At 30.2% G+C, this 21,173-nt stretch overlaps 4 protein-coding genes across 6 annotated transcripts; 1 reads left to right on the plus strand and 3 right to left on the minus strand.

Annotated features, from left to right (window-relative positions):
• Nucleotides 1-858: 858 nt before the first annotated feature.
• On the plus strand, nucleotides 859-6,109 carry LOC101253184 (protein WVD2-like 7). Of its 3 annotated transcripts, none has more exons than XM_004238791.5 (10): nucleotides 859-1,066; nucleotides 1,236-1,346; nucleotides 2,289-3,206; nucleotides 3,376-3,597; nucleotides 3,747-3,790; nucleotides 3,893-3,985; nucleotides 4,070-4,166; nucleotides 4,249-4,320; nucleotides 4,575-4,682; nucleotides 5,283-6,109. In XM_004238791.5, exons 2-10 carry the CDS (start codon nucleotides 1,305-1,307, stop codon nucleotides 5,742-5,744), a joined length of 2,058 nt encoding a protein of 685 aa, XP_004238839.1. In that variant the 5' UTR covers nucleotides 859-1,066; nucleotides 1,236-1,304; the 3' UTR covers nucleotides 5,745-6,109. The 3 variants fall into 3 exon arrangements, with proteins under 3 accessions (XP_004238839.1, XP_069153649.1, XP_069153648.1); XM_069297548.1 differs by having other exon boundaries at nucleotides 859-935; XM_069297547.1 differs by lacking the exon at nucleotides 859-1,066 and having other exon boundaries at nucleotides 1,162-1,346.
• Nucleotides 6,110-8,545: 2,436 nt separating this feature from the next.
• On the minus strand, nucleotides 8,546-8,944 carry LOC104647274 (extensin). The gene has a single exon (XM_010322407.3). The coding sequence runs from the start codon at nucleotides 8,942-8,944 to the stop codon at nucleotides 8,546-8,548; it is 399 nt and encodes a 132-aa protein (XP_010320709.1).
• A 6,820-nt stretch (nucleotides 8,945-15,764) lies between these two features.
• On the minus strand, nucleotides 15,765-16,184 carry LOC101253482 (U1 small nuclear ribonucleoprotein C). Its single transcript, XM_004238792.3, has one exon. The coding sequence runs from the start codon at nucleotides 16,182-16,184 to the stop codon at nucleotides 15,765-15,767; it is 420 nt and encodes a 139-aa protein (XP_004238840.1).
• A 2,779-nt stretch (nucleotides 16,185-18,963) lies between these two features.
• Nucleotides 18,964-21,136, minus strand: LOC101253780 (uncharacterized). Its single transcript, XM_004238793.5, has 5 exons — nucleotides 20,547-21,136; nucleotides 20,359-20,446; nucleotides 20,167-20,237; nucleotides 20,008-20,064; nucleotides 18,964-19,501 (listed from the first exon to the last, which is right to left on the minus strand). The coding sequence occupies exons 1-5, from the start codon at nucleotides 20,652-20,654 to the stop codon at nucleotides 19,253-19,255; spliced, it is 573 nt and encodes a 190-aa protein (XP_004238841.1). The 5' UTR covers nucleotides 20,655-21,136; the 3' UTR covers nucleotides 18,964-19,252.
• Nucleotides 21,137-21,173: the final 37 nt, after the last annotated feature.

Consider the following 21,173-nt stretch of genomic DNA (forward strand, 5'->3'; position numbering starts at 1 on the left):
ATTATTTTAAATTAAATTAAATGCTATTAGGAGAATTTAATTGTTATAATACAATGTTATAAAAATGATTGTTATCAAAATATTCAAGACGAAATTAAAAATATAACATAAAATAAAAAGAGATTTTTGTTTTCAAAATAACTACATTTGAGTTACATTAAGGTTGAACTAAGATTTAATATAAGGAAAAGAAAAATATAGAAAAATGAATTAAGAAAGGGTATGATTGTCTTCCTTTATCCAATTATTTTCCAACCAAAAAAAATAAAAAATAAGTGACCAAAAATACGTTTTTTCAAAATTGGTAATTCAAAATTAAAATTGCGTTTGACTATACATTTAAAAGTAGATTATAAAATTTATCTTTAAATGTTTGTTTGATCGTCAAATTTAATTTTTAAATATTTTCAAATTCAAATATAATTTCAGATTTTTTAAAATCACAACTTTTTAAAAAAATTCAAAGTTCCAAATTTTAAATTTCAAATTTCAACTTCAAAATTTAAAATCAAACACAAATTTACATTTTCAAAGTAAATTACAAAAATTTATCTTTTGACCATAATATTTGGTCTTTAAATATTTTCAAGATATTCAATTTTTAAAATTTAATTTTAGCTTAAAAATTTATAGTCAAAAAATTTTTGACCATAATATTTGGTCTTTAAATATTTTCAAAATATTCAACTGTTAAAATTTAATTTTAACTTAAAAATTTATAGTCAAACGCGAGCTAAACGAAGATTTACATGCCAATTGAGACTGTATATTTCGCAATATTGTCAAACTAGAAGGATGTATCTGCAATTTGTTTAGATTTAAGATCTAAATAATCAAAAAACTAATTAATTATTTCCCATAAATGAAAAATATTTAATTAGACATTTTTTCAACAATTCATGTTCACTCCATTTAACTACCTTCTTCAAAGCAAAGTAGCGATTCTTCTGTACTCAGACACGTTTTCTTTCACATTTATTTCTCTTTTTTTCTCAAAGGAATCATCTCAATTTTGCTTCATCTTCAACCCCTTTTCAGTATTCTGTCAATTTTCTCCTTAAAAACTGTAATTTTCTTGATTTTTCAATCTGTAGAACTTCATTTTTGGTCCATTTTTAATGATGTTTATGCATGAAATAGTGTAAAGATTTCATTTTTAATGATGTTTATGTATGAAATAGTGAAAAGATTTCACTTTTAAGTGATGGGGTGTTGATTCTTTTGCTTCTGTACAGAATTTCAAGATTTGGGAAATGCAGATGATATGTATGGAGGTTGTGTAAAAAGGATCAGTTTTTTTTGAAATGGCTGGTGATATTGAAGAACCATTTAGTCATAGTTTTCAGGTAATTTTTTTTTTCTTTTAGAAAATAAATTTCCTTTGGATCTTACTCTTTGTTTACTGTGATATATATTTGGTTAAAGTTTTGTTTTCAAATGTGTTATACTGATGGATTTGGTAGGGAGATTTGTGTTCTTGTGGTTTTAGTTGATTGGGAATGACAAAGGTGGAATTTTTATTTGATTGGTAATTAAGGAGATTGTATTTCAGTATTAATTTATCTGTTATAGGTGTTGAATATGATTAATTATGAGTAAAGAAGATGTATATAATCAGTGCTTTTCTAAGCGGTTATTGAATTTCTAGTAGTTTCATTTTTTGTTTTTTATTGACTTGAAAACTCATGGTTGCTATGTTAACTTGTATTCTTAAAAAGTGTCAATAGTGTTGTGTCGGATTTTTCAAAACTAGTGTATTTTTGGAAAGTCAGACATGGATGCAGGATCAAAAGTGAAGAGTCTTGTGCCTCCCTTTATTACTTGCTTCCTACTTCAATGAGGAATGGAATGAATTCTGTTGCCTGCTTTTTCGCGTGTGGTTGTAAGATCTTGCTTTCTGTTCAAAATTGTGTATCTTGCTTCCTTGTATAATAGTGCTGAAAGAGTGATTGGGAAGCATTCTCCTTGGCCTCTTCGGGTTAGTTATGGATCCATATAACTTCTATGAGATCAGATTAAATGCTGGAATGCATGTTTATTCATTGATTGAAGATTGTTACAATGAACTTTTAGTGCAAATGATTTTTGAGAGTTTCGACGTCTCATATAATTGGTCGTATAAGCATGTTAAGATATACTATTTGAGACGTTACTAATTAGACCATTAGGGGAAAGTGAAAATTTTCCAATAGAACTAAATCTATGAGGCTTTTTTACTTGATATATGATATGATTACTAATTACATAGTTTTGCATCCTGATCTTAATTTACTTACCATAATTGACAGGCTGATTCGTGGCAATCGGGATCTATCTCATTCGGTAGATTTGAGAATGAAAGTTTATGTTGGGAGAGGAGGTCTTCTTTTACACATAACAGGTATCTTGAAGAGGTTGAGAAATACTCCAAGCCAGGTTCTGTAACTGAGAAGAAAGCATATTTTGAGGCACGTCTTAGAAAGAAGGCACTTCTACGCCAGAGTTCATCAGAGTGGCAGAATGGGACCGAATCTCAAGCTAGTGAAAACGACGGCAATGAGAATACAAGTTATGAGGGGGACTTTGAGCGTGTTAATGAGATTGGCCATTCGGCACACTTTGTTGAAAATCATGATAGATCAGCCAGTTTACTGGAGAATGAAAAGTATCAAGCTAGTGAAACTGATGTCATTGAAAATGAAGGCTACGCGGGGGACTTTGAGCATGTTAACGAAGTCGACCATTCTGCACGCTTTGATGAAACTACTGATAGATCAATACATTTATTGAAGAATGGAAAGTATCAAGCTGAGAACACAGGTTATGATGGTGACTTTGAGCGAGTGAATGAGGTTGGTCATTCTACACGCTTTGAGGAGAGTTTTGATGGATCTCACAACGGAGACATCGAAGTCACAGAATGTGATGGAGTAGATGGTATAATTCTCCATTCTGGACCCCAGACTGAACTAGCTGCTACCAATAGTTCTGATGTTCTTCAAAGTGTTCCTGAACATATGGAAGCTGAAGCAAATTTTCATCTCAATGCTGGAAATTCAGCTTTTGATGATGATCCTAAAACTGAGATTGAAGTAAAAGGGAAGCTAGAGGGCCAAGAGAGCAGTATGGAGTTTTCATCGAACTCCGTTGATCTATCCTCTAATGCTCACACCACTGAGAAAGATGGTAGTGTTAGTTCAGAACCTCAACGAAGTTCATCTTCAAAGGTAGACCTCTTTTTAGCATTTGTGATTATTAATCTTCAGTTATTACATCAGTTGCCCATCTTGCTTGCTGACTGTAGTAAGCTATTATAAATTATAGCATTTTGTAGTCTTATTCGAGAGCAGAAAATTTTTGCCCCTTCATGTAGTCTGTCTTGTGCTCAAAATTCAGGTGAGGACTGCATCTCAATCTAGAGACACAAAAGCTAGGATGTTGCCCCAAGTTAGTGTTGCTAGTGGCAAGGGGACAATCTCAAAACAAGCATATAAAGACATGCCAAGTAAACCAAATAGAAGGCATAGTGATGTTTCCTTCACAAGAAGAGGAGAAAAGCCCAGATTGGACGCTCCTGGTGCTCTTTTGCGTTCAACAGCAAGAATGCAAAAACCAGAGGTTTGTATCAGATTAAGGCTTAGTGTTATCTTCAAATTTTAAGGCAGATGTGTTAACTTGCTATTTTCAACGCCGTGGAGACTATTCTTCAGTAATTCTTAAATTAATTATCTTCGAATCTATCATAACCAATTCCTTTCCTTATACAGGTTCGTTCGGGTTCAAAAGCCAATGTAATTAATCAACAGAAAAGGTATGCTTGATAATCATTTCTTCCATATGGAAAGTTTAGGATATTTTTGCCGCACCGATTCATCCTAATGTTTCCAATCTTGTTTATTATTGAATGATTTAGCACCGAACAGCAGCCTAAAGCAAGAAAGGCTGCCGCTTCTCGTGCTTCCAGTACAGAAAAAGTTAGCCATAGAGTACATCAAAGTGTAAACAGGTATATATGGTGGGAAAATTGTGATCTTTTAACTCCATATTGTGTTCATAAACATTTGTCTTATACATATTATTGTTGTACCAGGGATAAGCAGAGTGTAAATTCATGTAAGCCAGACATGAAACAGAATGGATCTGGTTTCCTTTTCAAAAGTGAAGAGCGCGCCAAGAAAAGGAAAGAGGTAAGGACCGGCTTCTTGTGTCAATTCGATGAAGTTTAAAATTCATATGTAACCTAAATAAAGTTTTTGATATTGATTTCAGTTCCTTATGAAGTTAGAGGAGAAAATGCATGCAGTAGAGGCAGAAAAACATCAGCTCCAAGCAAGAACTCAGGTAATAAAGTCGGGCAATGATTCTTGTGACTGTTGGAAACAGGTTTTAGATTGATTTAGAGAATCATTAGGCGGCTTTCTGTCGATGCTAGCTCTAAAATGTCATTGGGATATATTCTGTTATATTTTCTTTTATTTGCTTCCATCTGTTTAGACTTGTAATATATATCATTTGCAACTATGAGTTTGATGAAGTTTTTTGTTGATCGGTAACCATGATTAATGACATTTTGATTTTCTTTATGATACCTATAGGTAAAGAAAGAAGCAGAGTTAAAACAGCTACGGAGAAATCTCAATTTCAAAGCAACTCCCATGCCTGCCTTCTACCATGAACCTGGTCGTCGGTCAGACGGAAACAAGGTATTAACAAGTGACAGATAATGAGAATGTTCCCAATACTCAGCTTTCTGTTTCTCAACTGTATTTTTCTCTTGTTTTCTGTTTTCTTATATTGAAAACTAGGATGCTTACAAAACCACACTGTTTAGCATATCATTCTCATTAGAAAGTAATACTAAGAAAATATGTTTACAAGCTGTTTTACTGGTTATAGTGTAAGCCCTTGATCAAGATTCAAGGGAAATATTGACACTAAAGGATGGAATAGAGATCTTGTAACCTTGGCTTCTGATTACTGAATGCCTTTAGGGCCCGTGATAAGCAGCATACTTTCTTGCTTCTCTTAGAGCGGCTTTTTAGTGCGCCAGCCATTAATTTACAGAATGGCATGGTTGGAAACTTTTCACTTTTTAGCATTCTCTCAAGACCGAAAGTTAAATGTGTTATGAATATTACACTTTCATATGGATGCAAGTAACATGTGAAAAATGTCTTACTAGTTATCTGTCACTCTCTTTGTTTACGAGTGTCTGCACTTGTCCATCTGTTAGTATTCATCCTTGTCCTTCTAATAATTGATAGAACAAATCGTATAACTTGCTTCGTTGATTAATTTTTCAGGAGTTAGCAAGTAAAACTAAATCAAGTAAATCACAAAGCAGACCTTCGACTTCAGGGGCTAGAGTTACTACTGTAACAGAGAACACTGTTCCTTGTTCCACTAGTGAACATCTAATCATGGCTGATTCACCACAGGTTTCAGAAGTAACCAATCATCCTTCAGCAGAGTTATCTGACAGCAGCGTCCCATCTTCAGTTCGAACAAACAAAACGTCCTGGCAGACGCGATCAAATAGAACAGTAGCTCCAAAGAGAGAGCAAGAGAAAAAGCAGGTACTGAATTCTCCGAGACCGAGAACAGCAGATACAATCAAGGGAAACAAGGGCTTCAAAGCTGAAGAGAAAACAAAGGTGGTTGCGCGAAGATCAATAGGAAACAATGCAATGAGAAAAGATATTAGAAGTATCGATTTGAGCCGTAGTACAAGAGTGGGACGTTTAGCTGTTGGTGTTGCTTCCTAGATGCATCAGCTTCTACGTCATTTAATACTCGTTGGATCAAGTATGAAGGTAACATCATGAATTTGCTTAGTCAGATTGTACTGTGTGAATTCTCTCATATTCTCAACATAGAAAAGGCGATGGATCTTGTATCCGAGACGATATACTTAGTGTGTAGGTTAGCATATCTAGGTTAGCATTTCTGCTAGATATGCTGTATGTAATTATTCCTAGTTGGGATAGTTAATAATTATGAACCTCTTTAAGTCAAGTTCTTGAAATACCATCAATGCTGTGCTATTAAAGCTAATACTCACTTTGAGTAAAATGTTAAGTTGCAGTGTTTCTGCCAATGTTTTAATACAGAAATCTCTCTTTTGATCAAATGTTTCAAAGATTGGTATAGCATTAGAAGTTATGCAACTTAGTAAGATTTGTATATCTGTGAAGAATAGTTTCGGTGCACTAAGCTTCCATTAAACACGGGGTTCTATAAGGGCTAAGACTATAAGAGTCTCTAGTGCACTAAGTTTTCGCTACACGTTGGATACATAGTCTTATTCTGCATTTCTGCGAGAGGAATAGTAAAAGTCGGGAATATTTTTGAAAGGGATATCTTTCTAATCTGATCGATTACCTGAAGATCGTAGCTCTATGATGTAACACATTCCTTTTAACATATGTGCATGATTCTTTTTCTTGGGATAAAGATGTTGATATAGTAAGGACTACTTCTCTCATTGTCTAATATCATGTTGAACTGAGTGAACATTTCGTTTAAAAGGTCTAAACATGCTATCGAAATAACATATTTATTTACTCATCGATTGTGTATATCATTATCTTTCCTCCCCCACCACTGTTGGTAGTTGATTGGTATCTCTCATAAAGACTAGTCACTAAAGCACAGCCGTTCATTTATTCTAATTAAATACATATACTTAACAATATACTATTAACTTATATTATTGCTTAATGACAAAAAAGTCACCATCAAAAACAAATAATCAAATCAATTCATGCCATAATTTGAGATTAATTAACATCATATATTTGCTAATTTATCAAGTCTTTAATTAATTGCAAACCATAGAGGAAAAACGAATATTATATGAGATTGTGACATTTTTAACATCCTAAGCTACTAGACAAAATATCACTCTCTTTTGATGGCCAAATAAATTAAAATCTCTCACAGCCTGTTATTAATTTGTGTTTTATTTCTTCAAATCATTAATTTCTCACTAATGCCCAAAACATGCTAAAAAACAGACAGAAATTTGTGGTATTTTTTGTCTTTTATTGTGTTTCTAGGTCATCATATATATATATATATATATATATATATATATATATATATAAAGTATATATGCCTTAAAATGTAATGAGTTTTTTGTCTTTGTCAAAATAAGGTTAATATTTGCATACATACCATTTTCTTTATATCTTACTTATTAAATTACACTATATATGCTCGATCATTGGTATATAACGTTAAAGAAGTTACTGCCATGTGATCATGAGGTCACAAATTCAAGCCTTGAAAACAGCCTCTGACAGAAATATAAGATAAGAGTGTATACAGTAGATTTTTTCTCTGAATCTTACGTATAACGAAAACTTTAATACACCAGACTGTCTTTTATGTCATAAAAGGTTACTTGTTTTATTTTTTTTATTAACTAAACAAAACACAAAATAAACCAAAGAAAACAACAAAAAAGGTGGTGTGATTGAAGAAATTAAAAGGCAAAAGGAAGTGATGCAAGTAGCATGAATTTTTGGGCTAAGTTAGTTGTCATGATAGTGAAGGAGAAGGCACTTGTTCAAAAGAGAGATCAAAATTAGGTGGGGGTTATGTGTGATAGAATAGATGAAATTCCTTCATAATTAACTCAAAAATTCAAATTTTAATATAAAATGAATTTTTTTTCAAATAAAAAAATTATTTAAAATTAATCGAATTAGTAATTTATAAATTTTAGATAATACTAGCTAAATATAACCAAGAGAGATAAGAAGCTTAATATTGACCTCATTACTAGAAAGGTCCAAATACATTTTTTTTTTAATGTTTATGCAAATATCCGTAATATGCCTTTTTATAATACAAAATCAACAATTTATTACGAAAAATACAACAAATGAAGAACGATATAGAAGAATCTAATTACCAAAAGTAAAAAGCCAAGACTCTTGAAAACTTAAATTTTTGCCTTCCTATTACTTATTTTAAGGTTTAATTATTTCGAATTTACACGAAAATAAAACACTTCTTGCTAAAAGTAATTATAATTTCTAACTCAAAAACCTTAAATGAAAGATGAAAAAAGTTATTTATTAACACATAAATCTTACTTGATTCTTTTTAAAAAAAATTAATACATAAATATACATTTAAATTTAATTTTAGTTGATATGTACGTCTAAACACATCAACTCAACAAATAACCAAAAACTCCAACTCGTTTCTAGTGTATCTCGTAAACACCTCACTCTAACACAACGCGTAATTTTTGAAGTTGTCTTTCGTAATTGCTTTTTAAGTTTGAATGTTTTAACTTAAACGGTAATCAATTATCAGCTGAGATCAAATTTAAGCTTCGTTATTAAAGAAGAAAAAAGAGAAGTCTCCCTTTTGTGCAATACAAAAATCAAGAAACAGAGGAGGAACTTCTCTGTTTTACATAAAACTCATAAAGATTGAAATTGATGAGGATCATTAATTAGACATTAAAATCAACATGTTTTCCACTACTAATTACATCAAAATTCACTTGCACATAGATTTAATGAAAAATAAAAATAAAAAGCAGCCAAAATTAGACAAAAAATATTCCTATTACTAATAAACTAATCATCTTTTTGGATGTGATTCTTGATGATGAAGATTGATCGGAATGAGGAGGTTTTCTATAATAAAATGGGAACCAAGGGACAATTGGTTCTGGTGGTGGTGGTGCTTCACCGTTAGCGTAATCATCAGGTGGAGAATTCAGATAAGGGATGTTGTTGTAACCAGGTGGTGGTGGTTGATAGGTGGTTGATGGTGGATTTGGGACATAGCCACCTGGTGGGGTTGTGGTGGCCGGAGGAGGGTTGTTTCCGGTGGGAGGAGGATAGCAAGGATAAGCACATTCTTGGGGTGTGATTCTTGCTGGAAAGTTGAGGAGGAGTGTTAGTAGTGGAAGAAGATATATTAGTGTGAATTTAGAAGCCATGTTTTGTGTTTTTTTTTTTTTTGTAGAAAGAAATGGAAGGGCAAATGAAGAAAAAGGTATTAAGATAATGAAGTAGAGGTTTGAGTTAAGTTGGGGGGGGGGGGGAGGGGTCAAGATTAAGGACAAAAATGAAAAGAAAAAGGAAGGGGGAGGGTGTGGAGAGAAGGGTATAATGGTCTAAGGATATGAAGTAGAGGTTTGAGTTAATGGAATTTTGAGGGGTTTGCTTAAGATGAAAGAAAAAGGCAAAAAAAGATGCAAAAGTATGGAACAAAAGCAAGAGTTTTTAGGCCACTTTGTATAGTATATCTTTTGATAAATTAGGTGGGAGAATCAAGAATATTTTTTATTTTTTTGTGTTATTTATGTAATATTAGGTGGCTCAAGTAATTTTAAAATAAGAATTTGTTAAGATAGTATCTTTTTTGGTGAATATATAGGTTATAATAAGATAAAAAAAAATAAATTGATGATAAGAGCAGGTATAGGAATGTTTTCACCACTGTCTAAGGGAAACTTCATAGCCTAGTAGTGGTCAAAATATGACTACTCTCTAGAGCCCTCAAACATATTAAAATTCATAAATAAGTCTCTTTTCTATTTGTAAAATTAAAATAAGCTATTGTTGTAAAGGTAAAAATTTTATAAGTAAAATTTAAAAATATTATAAGAAGATTTCAAGTTTTATAATAATAATAGCAATTTTTCAATTATATGACTGAAACATGATTATCGCGTATTTAAAAAATTACGTTTATTCAGTTGTTCAGAAAGTTATACCTAGCACTTAAAATTTAATATTATTGAATTGATAATAAATGTTACTGGATAAAAAATCTTCCTATGTTATTCAATAAATAACATTTTTTAGTGACAAGATGAAACTTTTAATTTTAATTTTAATTTTATTCTATTTATCTCGTTAAAGTGTTCACTAATTTTGCCAAATAACCAAGTTTTACCCTATGCTACTCAATTATTCACATTTTTTTTTACCAAACATGACACTATGTTCAATCTACCTATATTGCTATTGCTCCTTTATAGTATTATATCAAATTAATGTTACTTTTTGACTCACATTTTATCATAAATAAACCATTGCAAAATTGCCAACCCATTTTATATTAGTATCAGAAAACAACAAGCTAGGAAATTAGGGAGGGGACACAACTAAAAACTTGGAAATTTCTCAAAATTGGGAATTCTTTTTCAACCATAGTATATTCTACTTTACATTACAAATAATAATAATAATAATAATAATAATAATAATAATAATAATAATAATAATTCAATTGAGAATTCAAGGTTACTACTCGAGATTTGAAATAATTTTCTTGGATCTTGTTTGATTTTTGCCTTTCAATATCACCAAACAATTGTCAAAATCAATCCCTAGAAGTCTTCTCCCTTTCCCAATTTTCCTTATCTCCGCTCAACTTGTTCGATATATTTTGAAGTTCGATTAATTAATATATATATCGAAAGTTTTATTTTAGTGTAAAACATTTTCAATTGATGTCCTTATATATGGGAGTTAAACTTTAAACATTAATAGTGTATGATAATAATTTTCATTTTAATCGTCAAATCATTTAAAAGACAATTACAAATAATATAACATACCTAATATACGAAGGTGGATGAGGAAAATAGTACATGGAAATTTTCAATTCAAGTGTAATAATTGTTATTAGAAAATAAAATTTATAGCTAGTTCCTAAAGCATCCATTTGTTGACTTTTTATATAGAGTAGTTGAATACTCAAAGTTTATGTATTTTTTGATATCTCAAGTTTCCAATTTTTTTCATATATATTTTTTATCACTTATTAAACTGTCGAACAATTTAATAAAATCATCATTTTTCAAAAAAATATTTTTCAATAATCTCATAAACATATCGTATTAACTTTTTTTGATAGTTTTTTTTTTTTTTAATTTTATACATTCTGCCACACTCATTTTATAATGGGATTAGTGCTAGTGGTTGATATATGATAATTTGATTTTATTGAAAATTGTGAGAGATGAGAGATGCCCTAATGATGGAGATGTGTGGGCCAAAAGGAAAAAAAGGAAGACACCATTGAAGTTCAAAGGAATATATAAAATCAAAATATATATGTCCAAAAAACTTTTAAGTTTAATTTATTAGTTTATTACTATATTATTACAAGTTCAATATTGTTTGATGAGTTGTCTTTTCATCTTTTTTATTATTCTCTAATCACTAGGATGATTCATCTGCCTTATCCAATTAACCTATTACAAATTGATAAAATAGATATCAAAAGAGTTGTTAGTCGAGAGAATTAGGACGTGAATTATTAGTTTTATATTTTTATTTATATTTATTGATGATTTAAAAGAAGATATTTTTTTATTTAATTAATAAAATTTAAATGCATTCAATTTTACTTTTTAAATTCTTGTCAAGTTTAGAGGTAATCTTTACGTACTTTTTTTTAACTTTTTATTAAGAACATCATGCTTTTATAAGAGTTAATTGAAATCACATGATATCTCATGTGGAAAATCGAGGGTGTATCTAAATATAATTAATCAAGTAACAAAATGTTTTAAGGTTATCAATACTTCTTAAACGAATCTAATGAGATATTCTTACTCATGAAATATATGTACTCATTCCATCATATTTACTAAATGACTTCAATAGAGTACTAAACCTGTAAAGAAATCAATTAAGGTCATATACTTTATATACACATTTTTTATTCAAACTACAATAGTAATTTTCAACGAAAAAATACCAATATATATAGCTCTGCCTCTAACCCTTATTGTTCCACAAAATAAATGTCACCTCCGATCCGAAAAAGAAAAGGCTATTAAATAGAAACATGGAAATACTAGCTATTACCATTGCAAAGTTAACAACACTTTTTTCATAATGGTTAATTTTTGTGTGTGTTGTAGAGAAAACAAGTACTATTTAATTCAACAACTCATTCAAAATAATGGAAGTGTTAGCCTTTATGCAACAAAGCTAGAAAATTTCTCCAAAAAAGTAGTGTAATATTATTAAGTATAAGTTGTAACCTTTTTTTCTTCTTGAAAAACAACCAAAAGGGCATTAAAAGTGGATCTTTCCAACCAAAAAATAGATGTAAAAAGAGAGTAAAAAGATTGTTATAGTTTCCTTGGAAATTTCAAGAATTTATTCCCTTTCCCCATCTTTTATCCTTTTATCTTTTAGGTATCCTTTCCCTTCATTTATGGTTTATGTATAAATATATATTTTGGGACCAGATTGCTATAGTCATTAGTAAATTTTTATAATTTTAAATGTACTATGAAATTCAAAATCAAGTTAATCGTGTGAGCTTATATATTTAGTAATTTAAAATTATTTTAACGGAATAGTATCTAACACTATCAGAAAAGTGTGAATTACATGGGTATTTCCTTGAGGATTAGTATGAAAATTTGCAAGACAATAAGTTTCACGCGAATTTTCATACTAATCCCTATATAATTCACAATTTTCTTATGATGTAAAATGCTATTAAACTATGAGATACGATACAATACTATTCTCGTCCACCTAAGGAGTATGATCCGTTAGACATAAAGACTATGAGATTCGATACAATATTACTCCTTCCACATGATGATTATGATATGTTGGACATAAGGGTATTTTTGAGACGAAAGGAGTGTGAAATTAGGTTTCATGCCTAACTCACACCCCAAAAGCTACCTCAAAGAGAGTTCAGTGCTTCGCATATGGTGCGTGAGCAATTTTGATTTTGGAGGGCCCAACATCAGGTGAGATGGATCCTGCTATGATACCATGTGAAATTAGGTATCAGATCTAACTCACACCCCAAAAGTTAGCTCAAAGGGAGGAGGATTGTCCAAGCCTTATAAGGAGTCCACCATCTCATTAATCACCGATGTGAAACTTTTGTCATTCTTTAACAAGGAGGACGTCAGAGTATTTTAGGACCAATAAATGATGGAGGATAATTTTGTACCAATTCAAATATTTGAGGGTCATTCCTTCTCCGTTAAATTTAATACGCCAGAATATATATATATATATATATATATATATATATATATATATATATATATACTATTTTTGAAAAAAAATATTGAAGAAATTATTTTAATCTACAAATATAAATTAAAAGGACCATTTTTTCTTTCTTTTTTTCCCTTAAGAAATCAGAGAATTGAAACAACTTCTAGAGTGGAACAAATTGACACATGATAGGAAGTTAACATGTTACATATGTACATATGTCTATTTGTTTCACATCAAATCAAAATTTGTAGTTATCCATCTTGTTCTGCTGTCCATTTAATTGTTTTCCTTTAAACGGATAATATGACTCGTTTTATCTTTAATCAGATGTTACGCAATAACATTTTTAGTCATTAAGAAATTAATCTCATTTCTATAAGTTTTAGATATATTTATTTATTTTTAAAGGATATTTACACAACTTGTTTAAATAGGAAATCTTTTATATCATAAAGTTAATTCACTAAATTGATTTTTATCTTTTTTTATATTTAAATATCTTCATCGAATTGGTTAACATCATTCGCTAAAATAAAAGTTAACTTGAAAAGTGAGCAAGTTACATTTCGGGAATAGATAAAGTCTTAAAAGAAAAATTATCTTATTAGACATACATCAACTCAAATAAAATTCGTAATATTACAAATTAAAATGTATTTAAATAATTAACTTCTAAATTAATCAAATCTTTTAATTACAGACAACTTTCATTAAGTTTTTCCTTGATTGAATATAGGGTTAAAATCTGATCTCTACTAAAATTAGAAACCACAAGAATCTAACTATCACTACAAGTCTACGACTTAAAAACATTATGAATAATTCTTGATAAAATTCAAATCGTAAAAATAAATTTATTTAATACAAAACACTTTCTTTATAATAATTCAGTAAACCTATATTCATATTAATCAGAACTTCAAAATAAATACGAGAAAAAAAAAACATCCCATTGTTACCATGGCTAGAAAAAACATTTTTCTTATGAAAAATTAAAACTTAAACCAAACAACATCACATGGGTTAGTTATAAGCTCTACTAAAGTGGGAAAACTATAGTCATACAAGTGGACAAATTCAACTCTATCAAGTCACAAGATTCAATGAATAATAGCCACCTAATTGAAACATTGTGTTAAAATTGAAACTTCAATAACCTTAGCTTATTGTTAGCTTTTGGGACCATATGGAATTTAATACTAGATATAATATGAAGTGGATTCTAGAGTTTGTGAAAACCAAAGATGATTTTATTTCCCCCACTTAGTACTTTTCATATGACAACAAACTCTGACATATAAAATCTTCATGGTAAAACTACTTTTGGGACCTTCTTATTCATATTATTTCCCCCCCCCAAAAAAAAAGATTTTCTTATATATTGAAAATATTGAGATTGATTTATGTGTATTTTAACTATTTCATAGTGGACGTTACTTCCTTTTGATTGACAAAGTTATATATGATGGTTTCATTTAAATCAGTATATTTCTGATGAAGTTAATATAATTTAATATTCAATCGAGTGTACGAAGATCAAAATTTGTACGCATTACCAATAGAAATTGAATTTCTTGTTAGTTAAGTCCTTATGGAGTCTTGATGCAATTTATCTTACTATGGGATAAAGAAGATCTCATTTTATTTTTTTCGTTTTTCATTAAACTATATATACATATATATATATATATATACTAGTTTGCACTGAATTAATAATTTACACGTACACAAAAAAAAAAACCTATAAATTTTCTGTCTAAATCGACAAATTAATTAAACGTGTAATACGCAATATTAGTGCTCTGTCCATATCGCAATAAAATAATTATTATATCTTCTTTATGATTTTAGTCGGTGCTGCTAATTAAACATTTTATTTTCACAATTTTCGAACTAATTATGAATAAATAAGTAGTGAATAACTCAAGGACATAATCTAACGATCAAATGAAGTAAATGATAAATAAACACATATAATAATGAAAACGACCCGTTACCATACTAATAATGTTACTTATATTTTAAATAATCGTATGCGTACAAATTGATCTGAACACCATCGTTATATATGCCACGCTCATACGCCGTGACAAATGCTTATCACAGCCTAACAATTTAGTGGACCACAAAAGGAGCCAAAAACAAAGACTTCTCAAATTAGTGCACTTGAAATTTCGTAAATTTATATGAAAAAAATAGACACTAAATTCTTCACTGAAATTTGAGGACTACTAAATTCTTCTAATTGAAAGTTGAAATCCATTTTTTCTTTTTTATTTTAATTAATTCTACCATAAGGAGTTGATAACAAAGAAAAAAGTACTTAGAGAGAAAATACTCGATTATTCATTCACGTTTACTTGTCATTTTTTATATGTAAAAAAACAAAAATTTAATATTTTACCATCAATAATATCAAATACTTATTCTTCAAATCGTTTTTCATGAATTATACTAAATAATATTAAACAGGAAAAATATCAATAATTATTTTCTTAATAGATGTGTTAAGGGAAAAGAAAATAAATATGAACAGATGATAATATATCTCTCGATTAAGGTTTGACGATTTGATTTTACCAAAAAAAAAAAAAAAGTGGAAGAAAAATTATAAGGTTATGAAACACATGAATATATCAAGATTACAGCCAATTAATTAAAGACCAATTTACCTTATAACATATATAGAATATTCATAGCCACTAAAATTATTGATCTCTTAAATTTGCTGCTTCTTCCTCTTATTTGATTTGATGTTGAATTTCACCAAAAATAAAACAATCCCAAGAAAAATCCACCAATTAAAAGTGAAAATCCACTAGAAAAGCTTCTTTTTGCACCACCAAAATCATGGTCAACGGGGTACAAATTGCCAGGTGGACCAGTCATATATATGTATTGTGAATTTGGAGGATAGGGAATATTTGAACCACCACCACCTCCACCGCCGCCGCCACCGGAATAAGGAGGTGGAGGGCAATCATAGCCACTTGGTGGTTTCTTTGGCGGCGGCGGCGGCGGTGATGACGGTGGTGGTGGTGGAGGAGAAGGTGGAATACAAGGTTTGTTACAAGGACAACCTCCACATTTATTTTCACCCTCATCGAGTTTTCGTTGGTTTAGTCCATTGGTTATAGGTATAGCCACCACAAAAAATAAGAGAAAAATCACAAATCGCGACATGTGTAAGAGATTTGCTTGTGAAAACCTTTTGAATGTGAATTTCTTCTTCTTCTTCTTCTTTTTTCTTCCTTAGTATGAGTGTATGTGACTAAATATAGTATGTTAACTTGTAAGAAATGAAAAGTGTTTTTGGAGAAATGGGAGTTTTGATTTTGCTACACTTCTTAAGAATATTACATGCAAGTGAAAGGAATTTAAGTTGTTGTTTTGAGCTTTTTTTTTTGGGGGGGGGGGTAGGTGGGGTGGGGTGGGGTATTAGATTAAGAGTAATAAAAGAGTTTGATCATGAGGTGTCTCTAGTATGTATGATATTTATTGGCTTAATCAAGATGACAATTTAATTTGTTTACATATGCATGTGGATAGTCCAATTTTTGTCCCCACCATTGGACTCTTTTTCTATATTTTATAAATCTTATTGGAGTTAATTTAATTCTAATACCAATTATTTTGTTTTAATTAATTATAATTCAACATACTTTGTACATCTATGAAGCATGTATGCTTTCTATAATTGTACCTTTTTAGGTATTTAATACTTTGGTTTAGTATCTTGTGTGTGGAAAAGTGGTAATCCTAATTATTTATTAAGCATAAACAATAAAAAAAAATGGAGAATTTTGGTTAATTGAATTTGATTATAATTTATAAATGATGACTTTAAAGTGTATTAATTTTGGATTTTGAAAAGTCAAAGTGAAGGTTATAATATGCTTTGGTGCATGTGAAGACTTTGATTCCCTTTTTTTCTAATCCTACTCAAAAGTAGGAAATTCTTGCAATTTGAAGGGAATAATATTTATTCTTTTACTTATTTATTGAAAAAGTATTATTGGAACCAAGAAATTGATCATAAATCTTGTATAGATGAAAAAAAAAAAGAAGGAAAATAAGAGAGTATTTGGATCGACCTAAAAATTAATCAAACTTAGTTTAAGTGAAATTTTTTATAAATAAATATAAATAATAACTTAAAATAAGTAAAAAAAAAAAAGACTTAAAATAAGTTAGGAAGTGTTTGACAAGGTAAAAAATTACTTAAATAAGTTAAAAATCAAAAGTAAATCTCTCTTTATTTTTTTTGTTTCTCGATTTGAAGGTCTTTTCAATTTGATTTTTTATTTTTAACTTAAAATTATCTTTTTAAGTTAATCCAAACAAGTTATAAATAAAGACTATTGTCGATTTGTTATATACCTACAATAAAAGTAAAGACTTGTGTGTGAAACTTGAATTGAAAATTGGCTAAGGTTGGGCCATATATTAGGTCTAGTAAATTCAAGTATGGAGAAGACGTGTTGCTTTTGTTGACAACTTTGAAACCATTATAGTCAACTAGAATACACTAGAGTCTAAGACAAAATTGAAGGCATGTTCATTGTACACAAATAAATTTCTATTTAATTTTAAGCAATTTTCACCTCATGAGCTATGTTATGAAGTAAAAGCAAAAATGATTCGAAGTTCTTACATCATCTGTATCCAAAAAAAAAAATGTAAAAGAGAAAAACACTAACCACATCGAGGGATATGTTAGGTTATAATATAATTAATATTTATAAATTATAACAATTGACGAAATAATCATACACTTCAATATTAATGCTTCAAAATCAAGAAAGGACAATATAATGTAATTGAATTTGTGTGTGGAAATTATTTGGGCCAAAAATGTCCTGGCAAGCTATAACAAATGGCCCATGACATGAAGGAAAGTCTCTATGGGCTTTATGTTATGGCCCATCTTCACTGAACTTCCCTGGTGTTTGGACCAGAAAAATAGTTCTGGGCCTATACACTACGACAAAAATGATCATTAGCGGCATTTAATTCTTAATTATTGCTAAATATGTGTCACTTTTTGTATATGTTCCTAAAGCTTTTAGCGACATTGATTCTAATGACACTTGACTAATGCCGGCAAAAACTTTAACACTCTTTATTAGTGTCAATATTTAATGCCGCTAAAATTATTTTTGCTATAGTGATAAATGCTTTTCATATTGCCTTTATGGTAAAGTAACTTAATGAACCAAAAAAAAAAGAGAAGAAAAATCGGTTATACTCTAATGAACAAGTGAAAAGATATTTATCAGAGCAATCTATAAACTCACAAAGAAAAAAACCACTTGACTATAAGAAAATGAACCGCCACAACAAATGAAAAACTACCCGATCCAACTTGGCTATACTTGACTTTGATATGGCAACCCAACTCGGCTATAAGGACTCTTGATAGGGCTATTAGACCCAATTCGATCCAACATGATTATATAAATTCTGATACAGCAATGATCTAAGCGATCCAACTTGACTATAATGACTAGAATAAAAGTTCTAGTAGACCCAATTCAACCCAACTTGGTTATATGAACTCTTGATAGAGCAATTAGACCCAATTCAATTCAACATAATTAAATAAACTCTAATATAACAACTCAACTCGACTCAACATGATAATATAAATACTGATGCATCGATCTAACTCGACTATAATGACTATGATAAAAGTACTATTAGACCCAATTCAACCCAACTTAGTTATATGAACTCTTGATAGAGCAATTAGACTCAATTCGACTCAACATAATTATATAAACTCTAATATAACGACCCAACTCGACTATAATGACTCTTGATAAGAGCTATTTAACCCAAGTTGGTTATATGGACTCTAATATAGCAACCGATGACTCAGATAGAGCTATTAGACCCAACTCGAACATAATGACTCTGATATAACTAGTCACCTAATTGTTGGGATAGACAAAGAGTACACTACACAAAACCAAACATACTTCCAAGTTCCACAAAAATCTCAACCAAAGTGACAACAATAAACAAAAGTTCCATTCCACTTGTATTTACAAAAGAAAAACTGAGAATCCACATATTTTTGTTGAAGTTCAAAACCAAAAAATGACTTGTTCAGTCCTGATATGATCACATCCATCCACAAGATCAAAATTTGTAGCACTTCATATGAACATTTGCTACACTTCAACATTGGAACTTCTGCAAAATATGTGTCCTTGCTGAGCTACCTTCTTGAAGAACCTTCATTATTATTATCTGCAGAAACGGTTAGCCCCTTGCATCTGCATTGTTGAGGAACCGAAGAAGGGATCTATGTCTGCGAAATTCGCGTTCAATTGAGCTGTTCTTGATCCATCATAAGCCATAGAACTACCACAAAACCATTGTGGAGACTCAAAGTTCTGTTTCTGTTGAGAAAAACTAGTCCAATTACAAGTCTCAAATCCTTGAGCCATCTCCCAAAACATGGTTTGTAACTCATCCATACTATAACTTTTCTCCTGTATTAAGAAATTCCCAATGCAAAAACAATCAAATCAGAAATAAGCTCTAACATATATAAGTTCGATAGAATTTAATAACTTTAGTTCAAACTCCGCATTATACGCTATAAAAAAGGCATAAAAGAACAAAAAATTGGGCCTAGGTTGACTCAAGACTATGAAAAGTAAGCTAGCTAAGATAATTTATTTTAATCAAGTAGAAGAAACACTAAACCACTTGTTCATTTTAATTAATTATTTAAAATATGGTTTACTCATCCAAAGATAAAATGCAATTTATAACATATTATGAGCGACAACTAGTGCACAAAGTATCTCACGTTCAAACAGAATTCAAGAAAGGATTACACCCCAAAAATATATTTTAACACAAGCATCGATGACTAATTCGACGACATAAAACCATGATCTTTTAACATTATTATCAGTATATACAAGTTGAACACCATACATTTTTCTATCACAAAAAGGTCATAACACAAGAGTTAATATGAAGACAATACCTCTTTCCTTGACTCTTCCATTAAAGATACCATTTCTTGTAGAAAATCATCAAACCCCTGCAACAAAACAAGTAAATTAAGCAATGAACACTTATCAAATGAACTTCACCATACTCAATTAAGGTGAGAACAAAACAAAACAAAAAAAGTAAAGTATACCTCATCCTCATCTTCATCAGGATCATACATGCCAGCATCATACATCATTCTCTTTTTTCGATCCGATAACACTATTGAAACATCAAATATACACATTAGAAACTCGACAACCCTCAACTACCTACTAACCTTCTAACTTAATCCTCGAACCCCCCAAAATGAAAATGAAAAAGATAGCAACTTTATCATTACCTGAATAAGCTTCTTGAATTTGTTGAAACTTCCTTTTAGCTTCACCTAACAATGATGGTGTCCTAGTCCATTTATCAGGGTGCCATTGCTGCAACCAAAAAAAAAAAATCACCATTTTTAACAACCAAAATCAAACTACTCTCATAACAACAAAAAAGAAACACAAAAATTTCTTCATCACCATATACCATTGCTAGCTTTCTATAAGCACGTCTAATCTCTTCATCAGAAGAACCAACATTTACACCAAGGACACTATAATATGAAGGCAAACTTTCTTTAAACTCCATTTCCATTCACCAAACCCCAAAATAACACCAAACAACCAAAAGGGTATCCTCCAATGACAATATTTTGTCAAAAAAAATCAAATCTTTAACAACCCCTTTTTTCTAAAATCACCAAATTCCAACAAATAAGCAAAAAGGGTATCCTCCAAAATTCAATATTTTTTGTTATAAAAATCAAATCTTTAACAACCCCTTTTCTTAAAATCTCAAAATCAAGAACCTGTGACATGAAAAGGGTGTTAAGGAAAACATTTGTATAAAAACAGAATTCTTTAAAGTCGGTGATAAAGTGGGGTCTAAAGGGACTTTGTTTTGTCAAAAATATCAGTAGGCACATGGACAGAGAGAAATATGTATGAGGTGGAAAAAGGTTCTATTGGGTTCTAGGGAATAAAACAAATGAAGCTTCAGCCTTCAAGAAGGTTCCGGAAGAAATGTGATTTTTGATAAATATAACAAGATATTTTAGTTTTTGTGAGCTGAGATATTTTGGTTCGAAAGTTCTGGTGATCTTGAGGAGTTTGT

The sequence above is a fragment of the Solanum lycopersicum genome, chromosome 5 (genome assembly GCF_036512215.1).
Source record: "Solanum lycopersicum chromosome 5, SLM_r2.1".
Lineage (NCBI taxonomy): Eukaryota > Viridiplantae > Streptophyta > Magnoliopsida > Solanales > Solanaceae > Solanum > Solanum lycopersicum.

Coding starts and splice junctions, on each gene's coding strand:
- LOC101253780 (XM_004238793.5), bottom strand. CDS start 20,654: ATGGAAATGGAGTTTAAAGAAAGTTTGCCTTCATATTATAGTGTCCTT. Junction 20,447..20,546: donor CTTATAGAAAGCTAGCAATG/GTATATGGTGAT, acceptor TTTTGGTTGCAG/CAATGGCACCCTGATAAATG. Junction 19,502..20,007: donor TGGAAGAGTCAAGGAAAGAG/GTATTGTCTTCA, acceptor TTCTTAATACAG/GAGAAAAGTTATAGTATGGA.
- LOC104647274 (XM_010322407.3), bottom strand. CDS start 8,944: ATGGCTTCTAAATTCACACTAATATATCTTCTTCCACTACTAACACTC.
- LOC101253184 (XM_004238791.5), top strand. CDS start 1,305: ATGGCTGGTGATATTGAAGAACCATTTAGTCATAGTTTTCAG. Junction 3,791..3,892: donor GTAATTAATCAACAGAAAAG/GTATGCTTGATA, acceptor TGAATGATTTAG/CACCGAACAGCAGCCTAAAG. Junction 3,986..4,069: donor GTACATCAAAGTGTAAACAG/GTATATATGGTG, acceptor TTGTTGTACCAG/GGATAAGCAGAGTGTAAATT.
- LOC101253482 (XM_004238792.3), bottom strand. CDS start 16,184: ATGTCGCGATTTGTGATTTTTCTCTTATTTTTTGTGGTGGCTATACCT.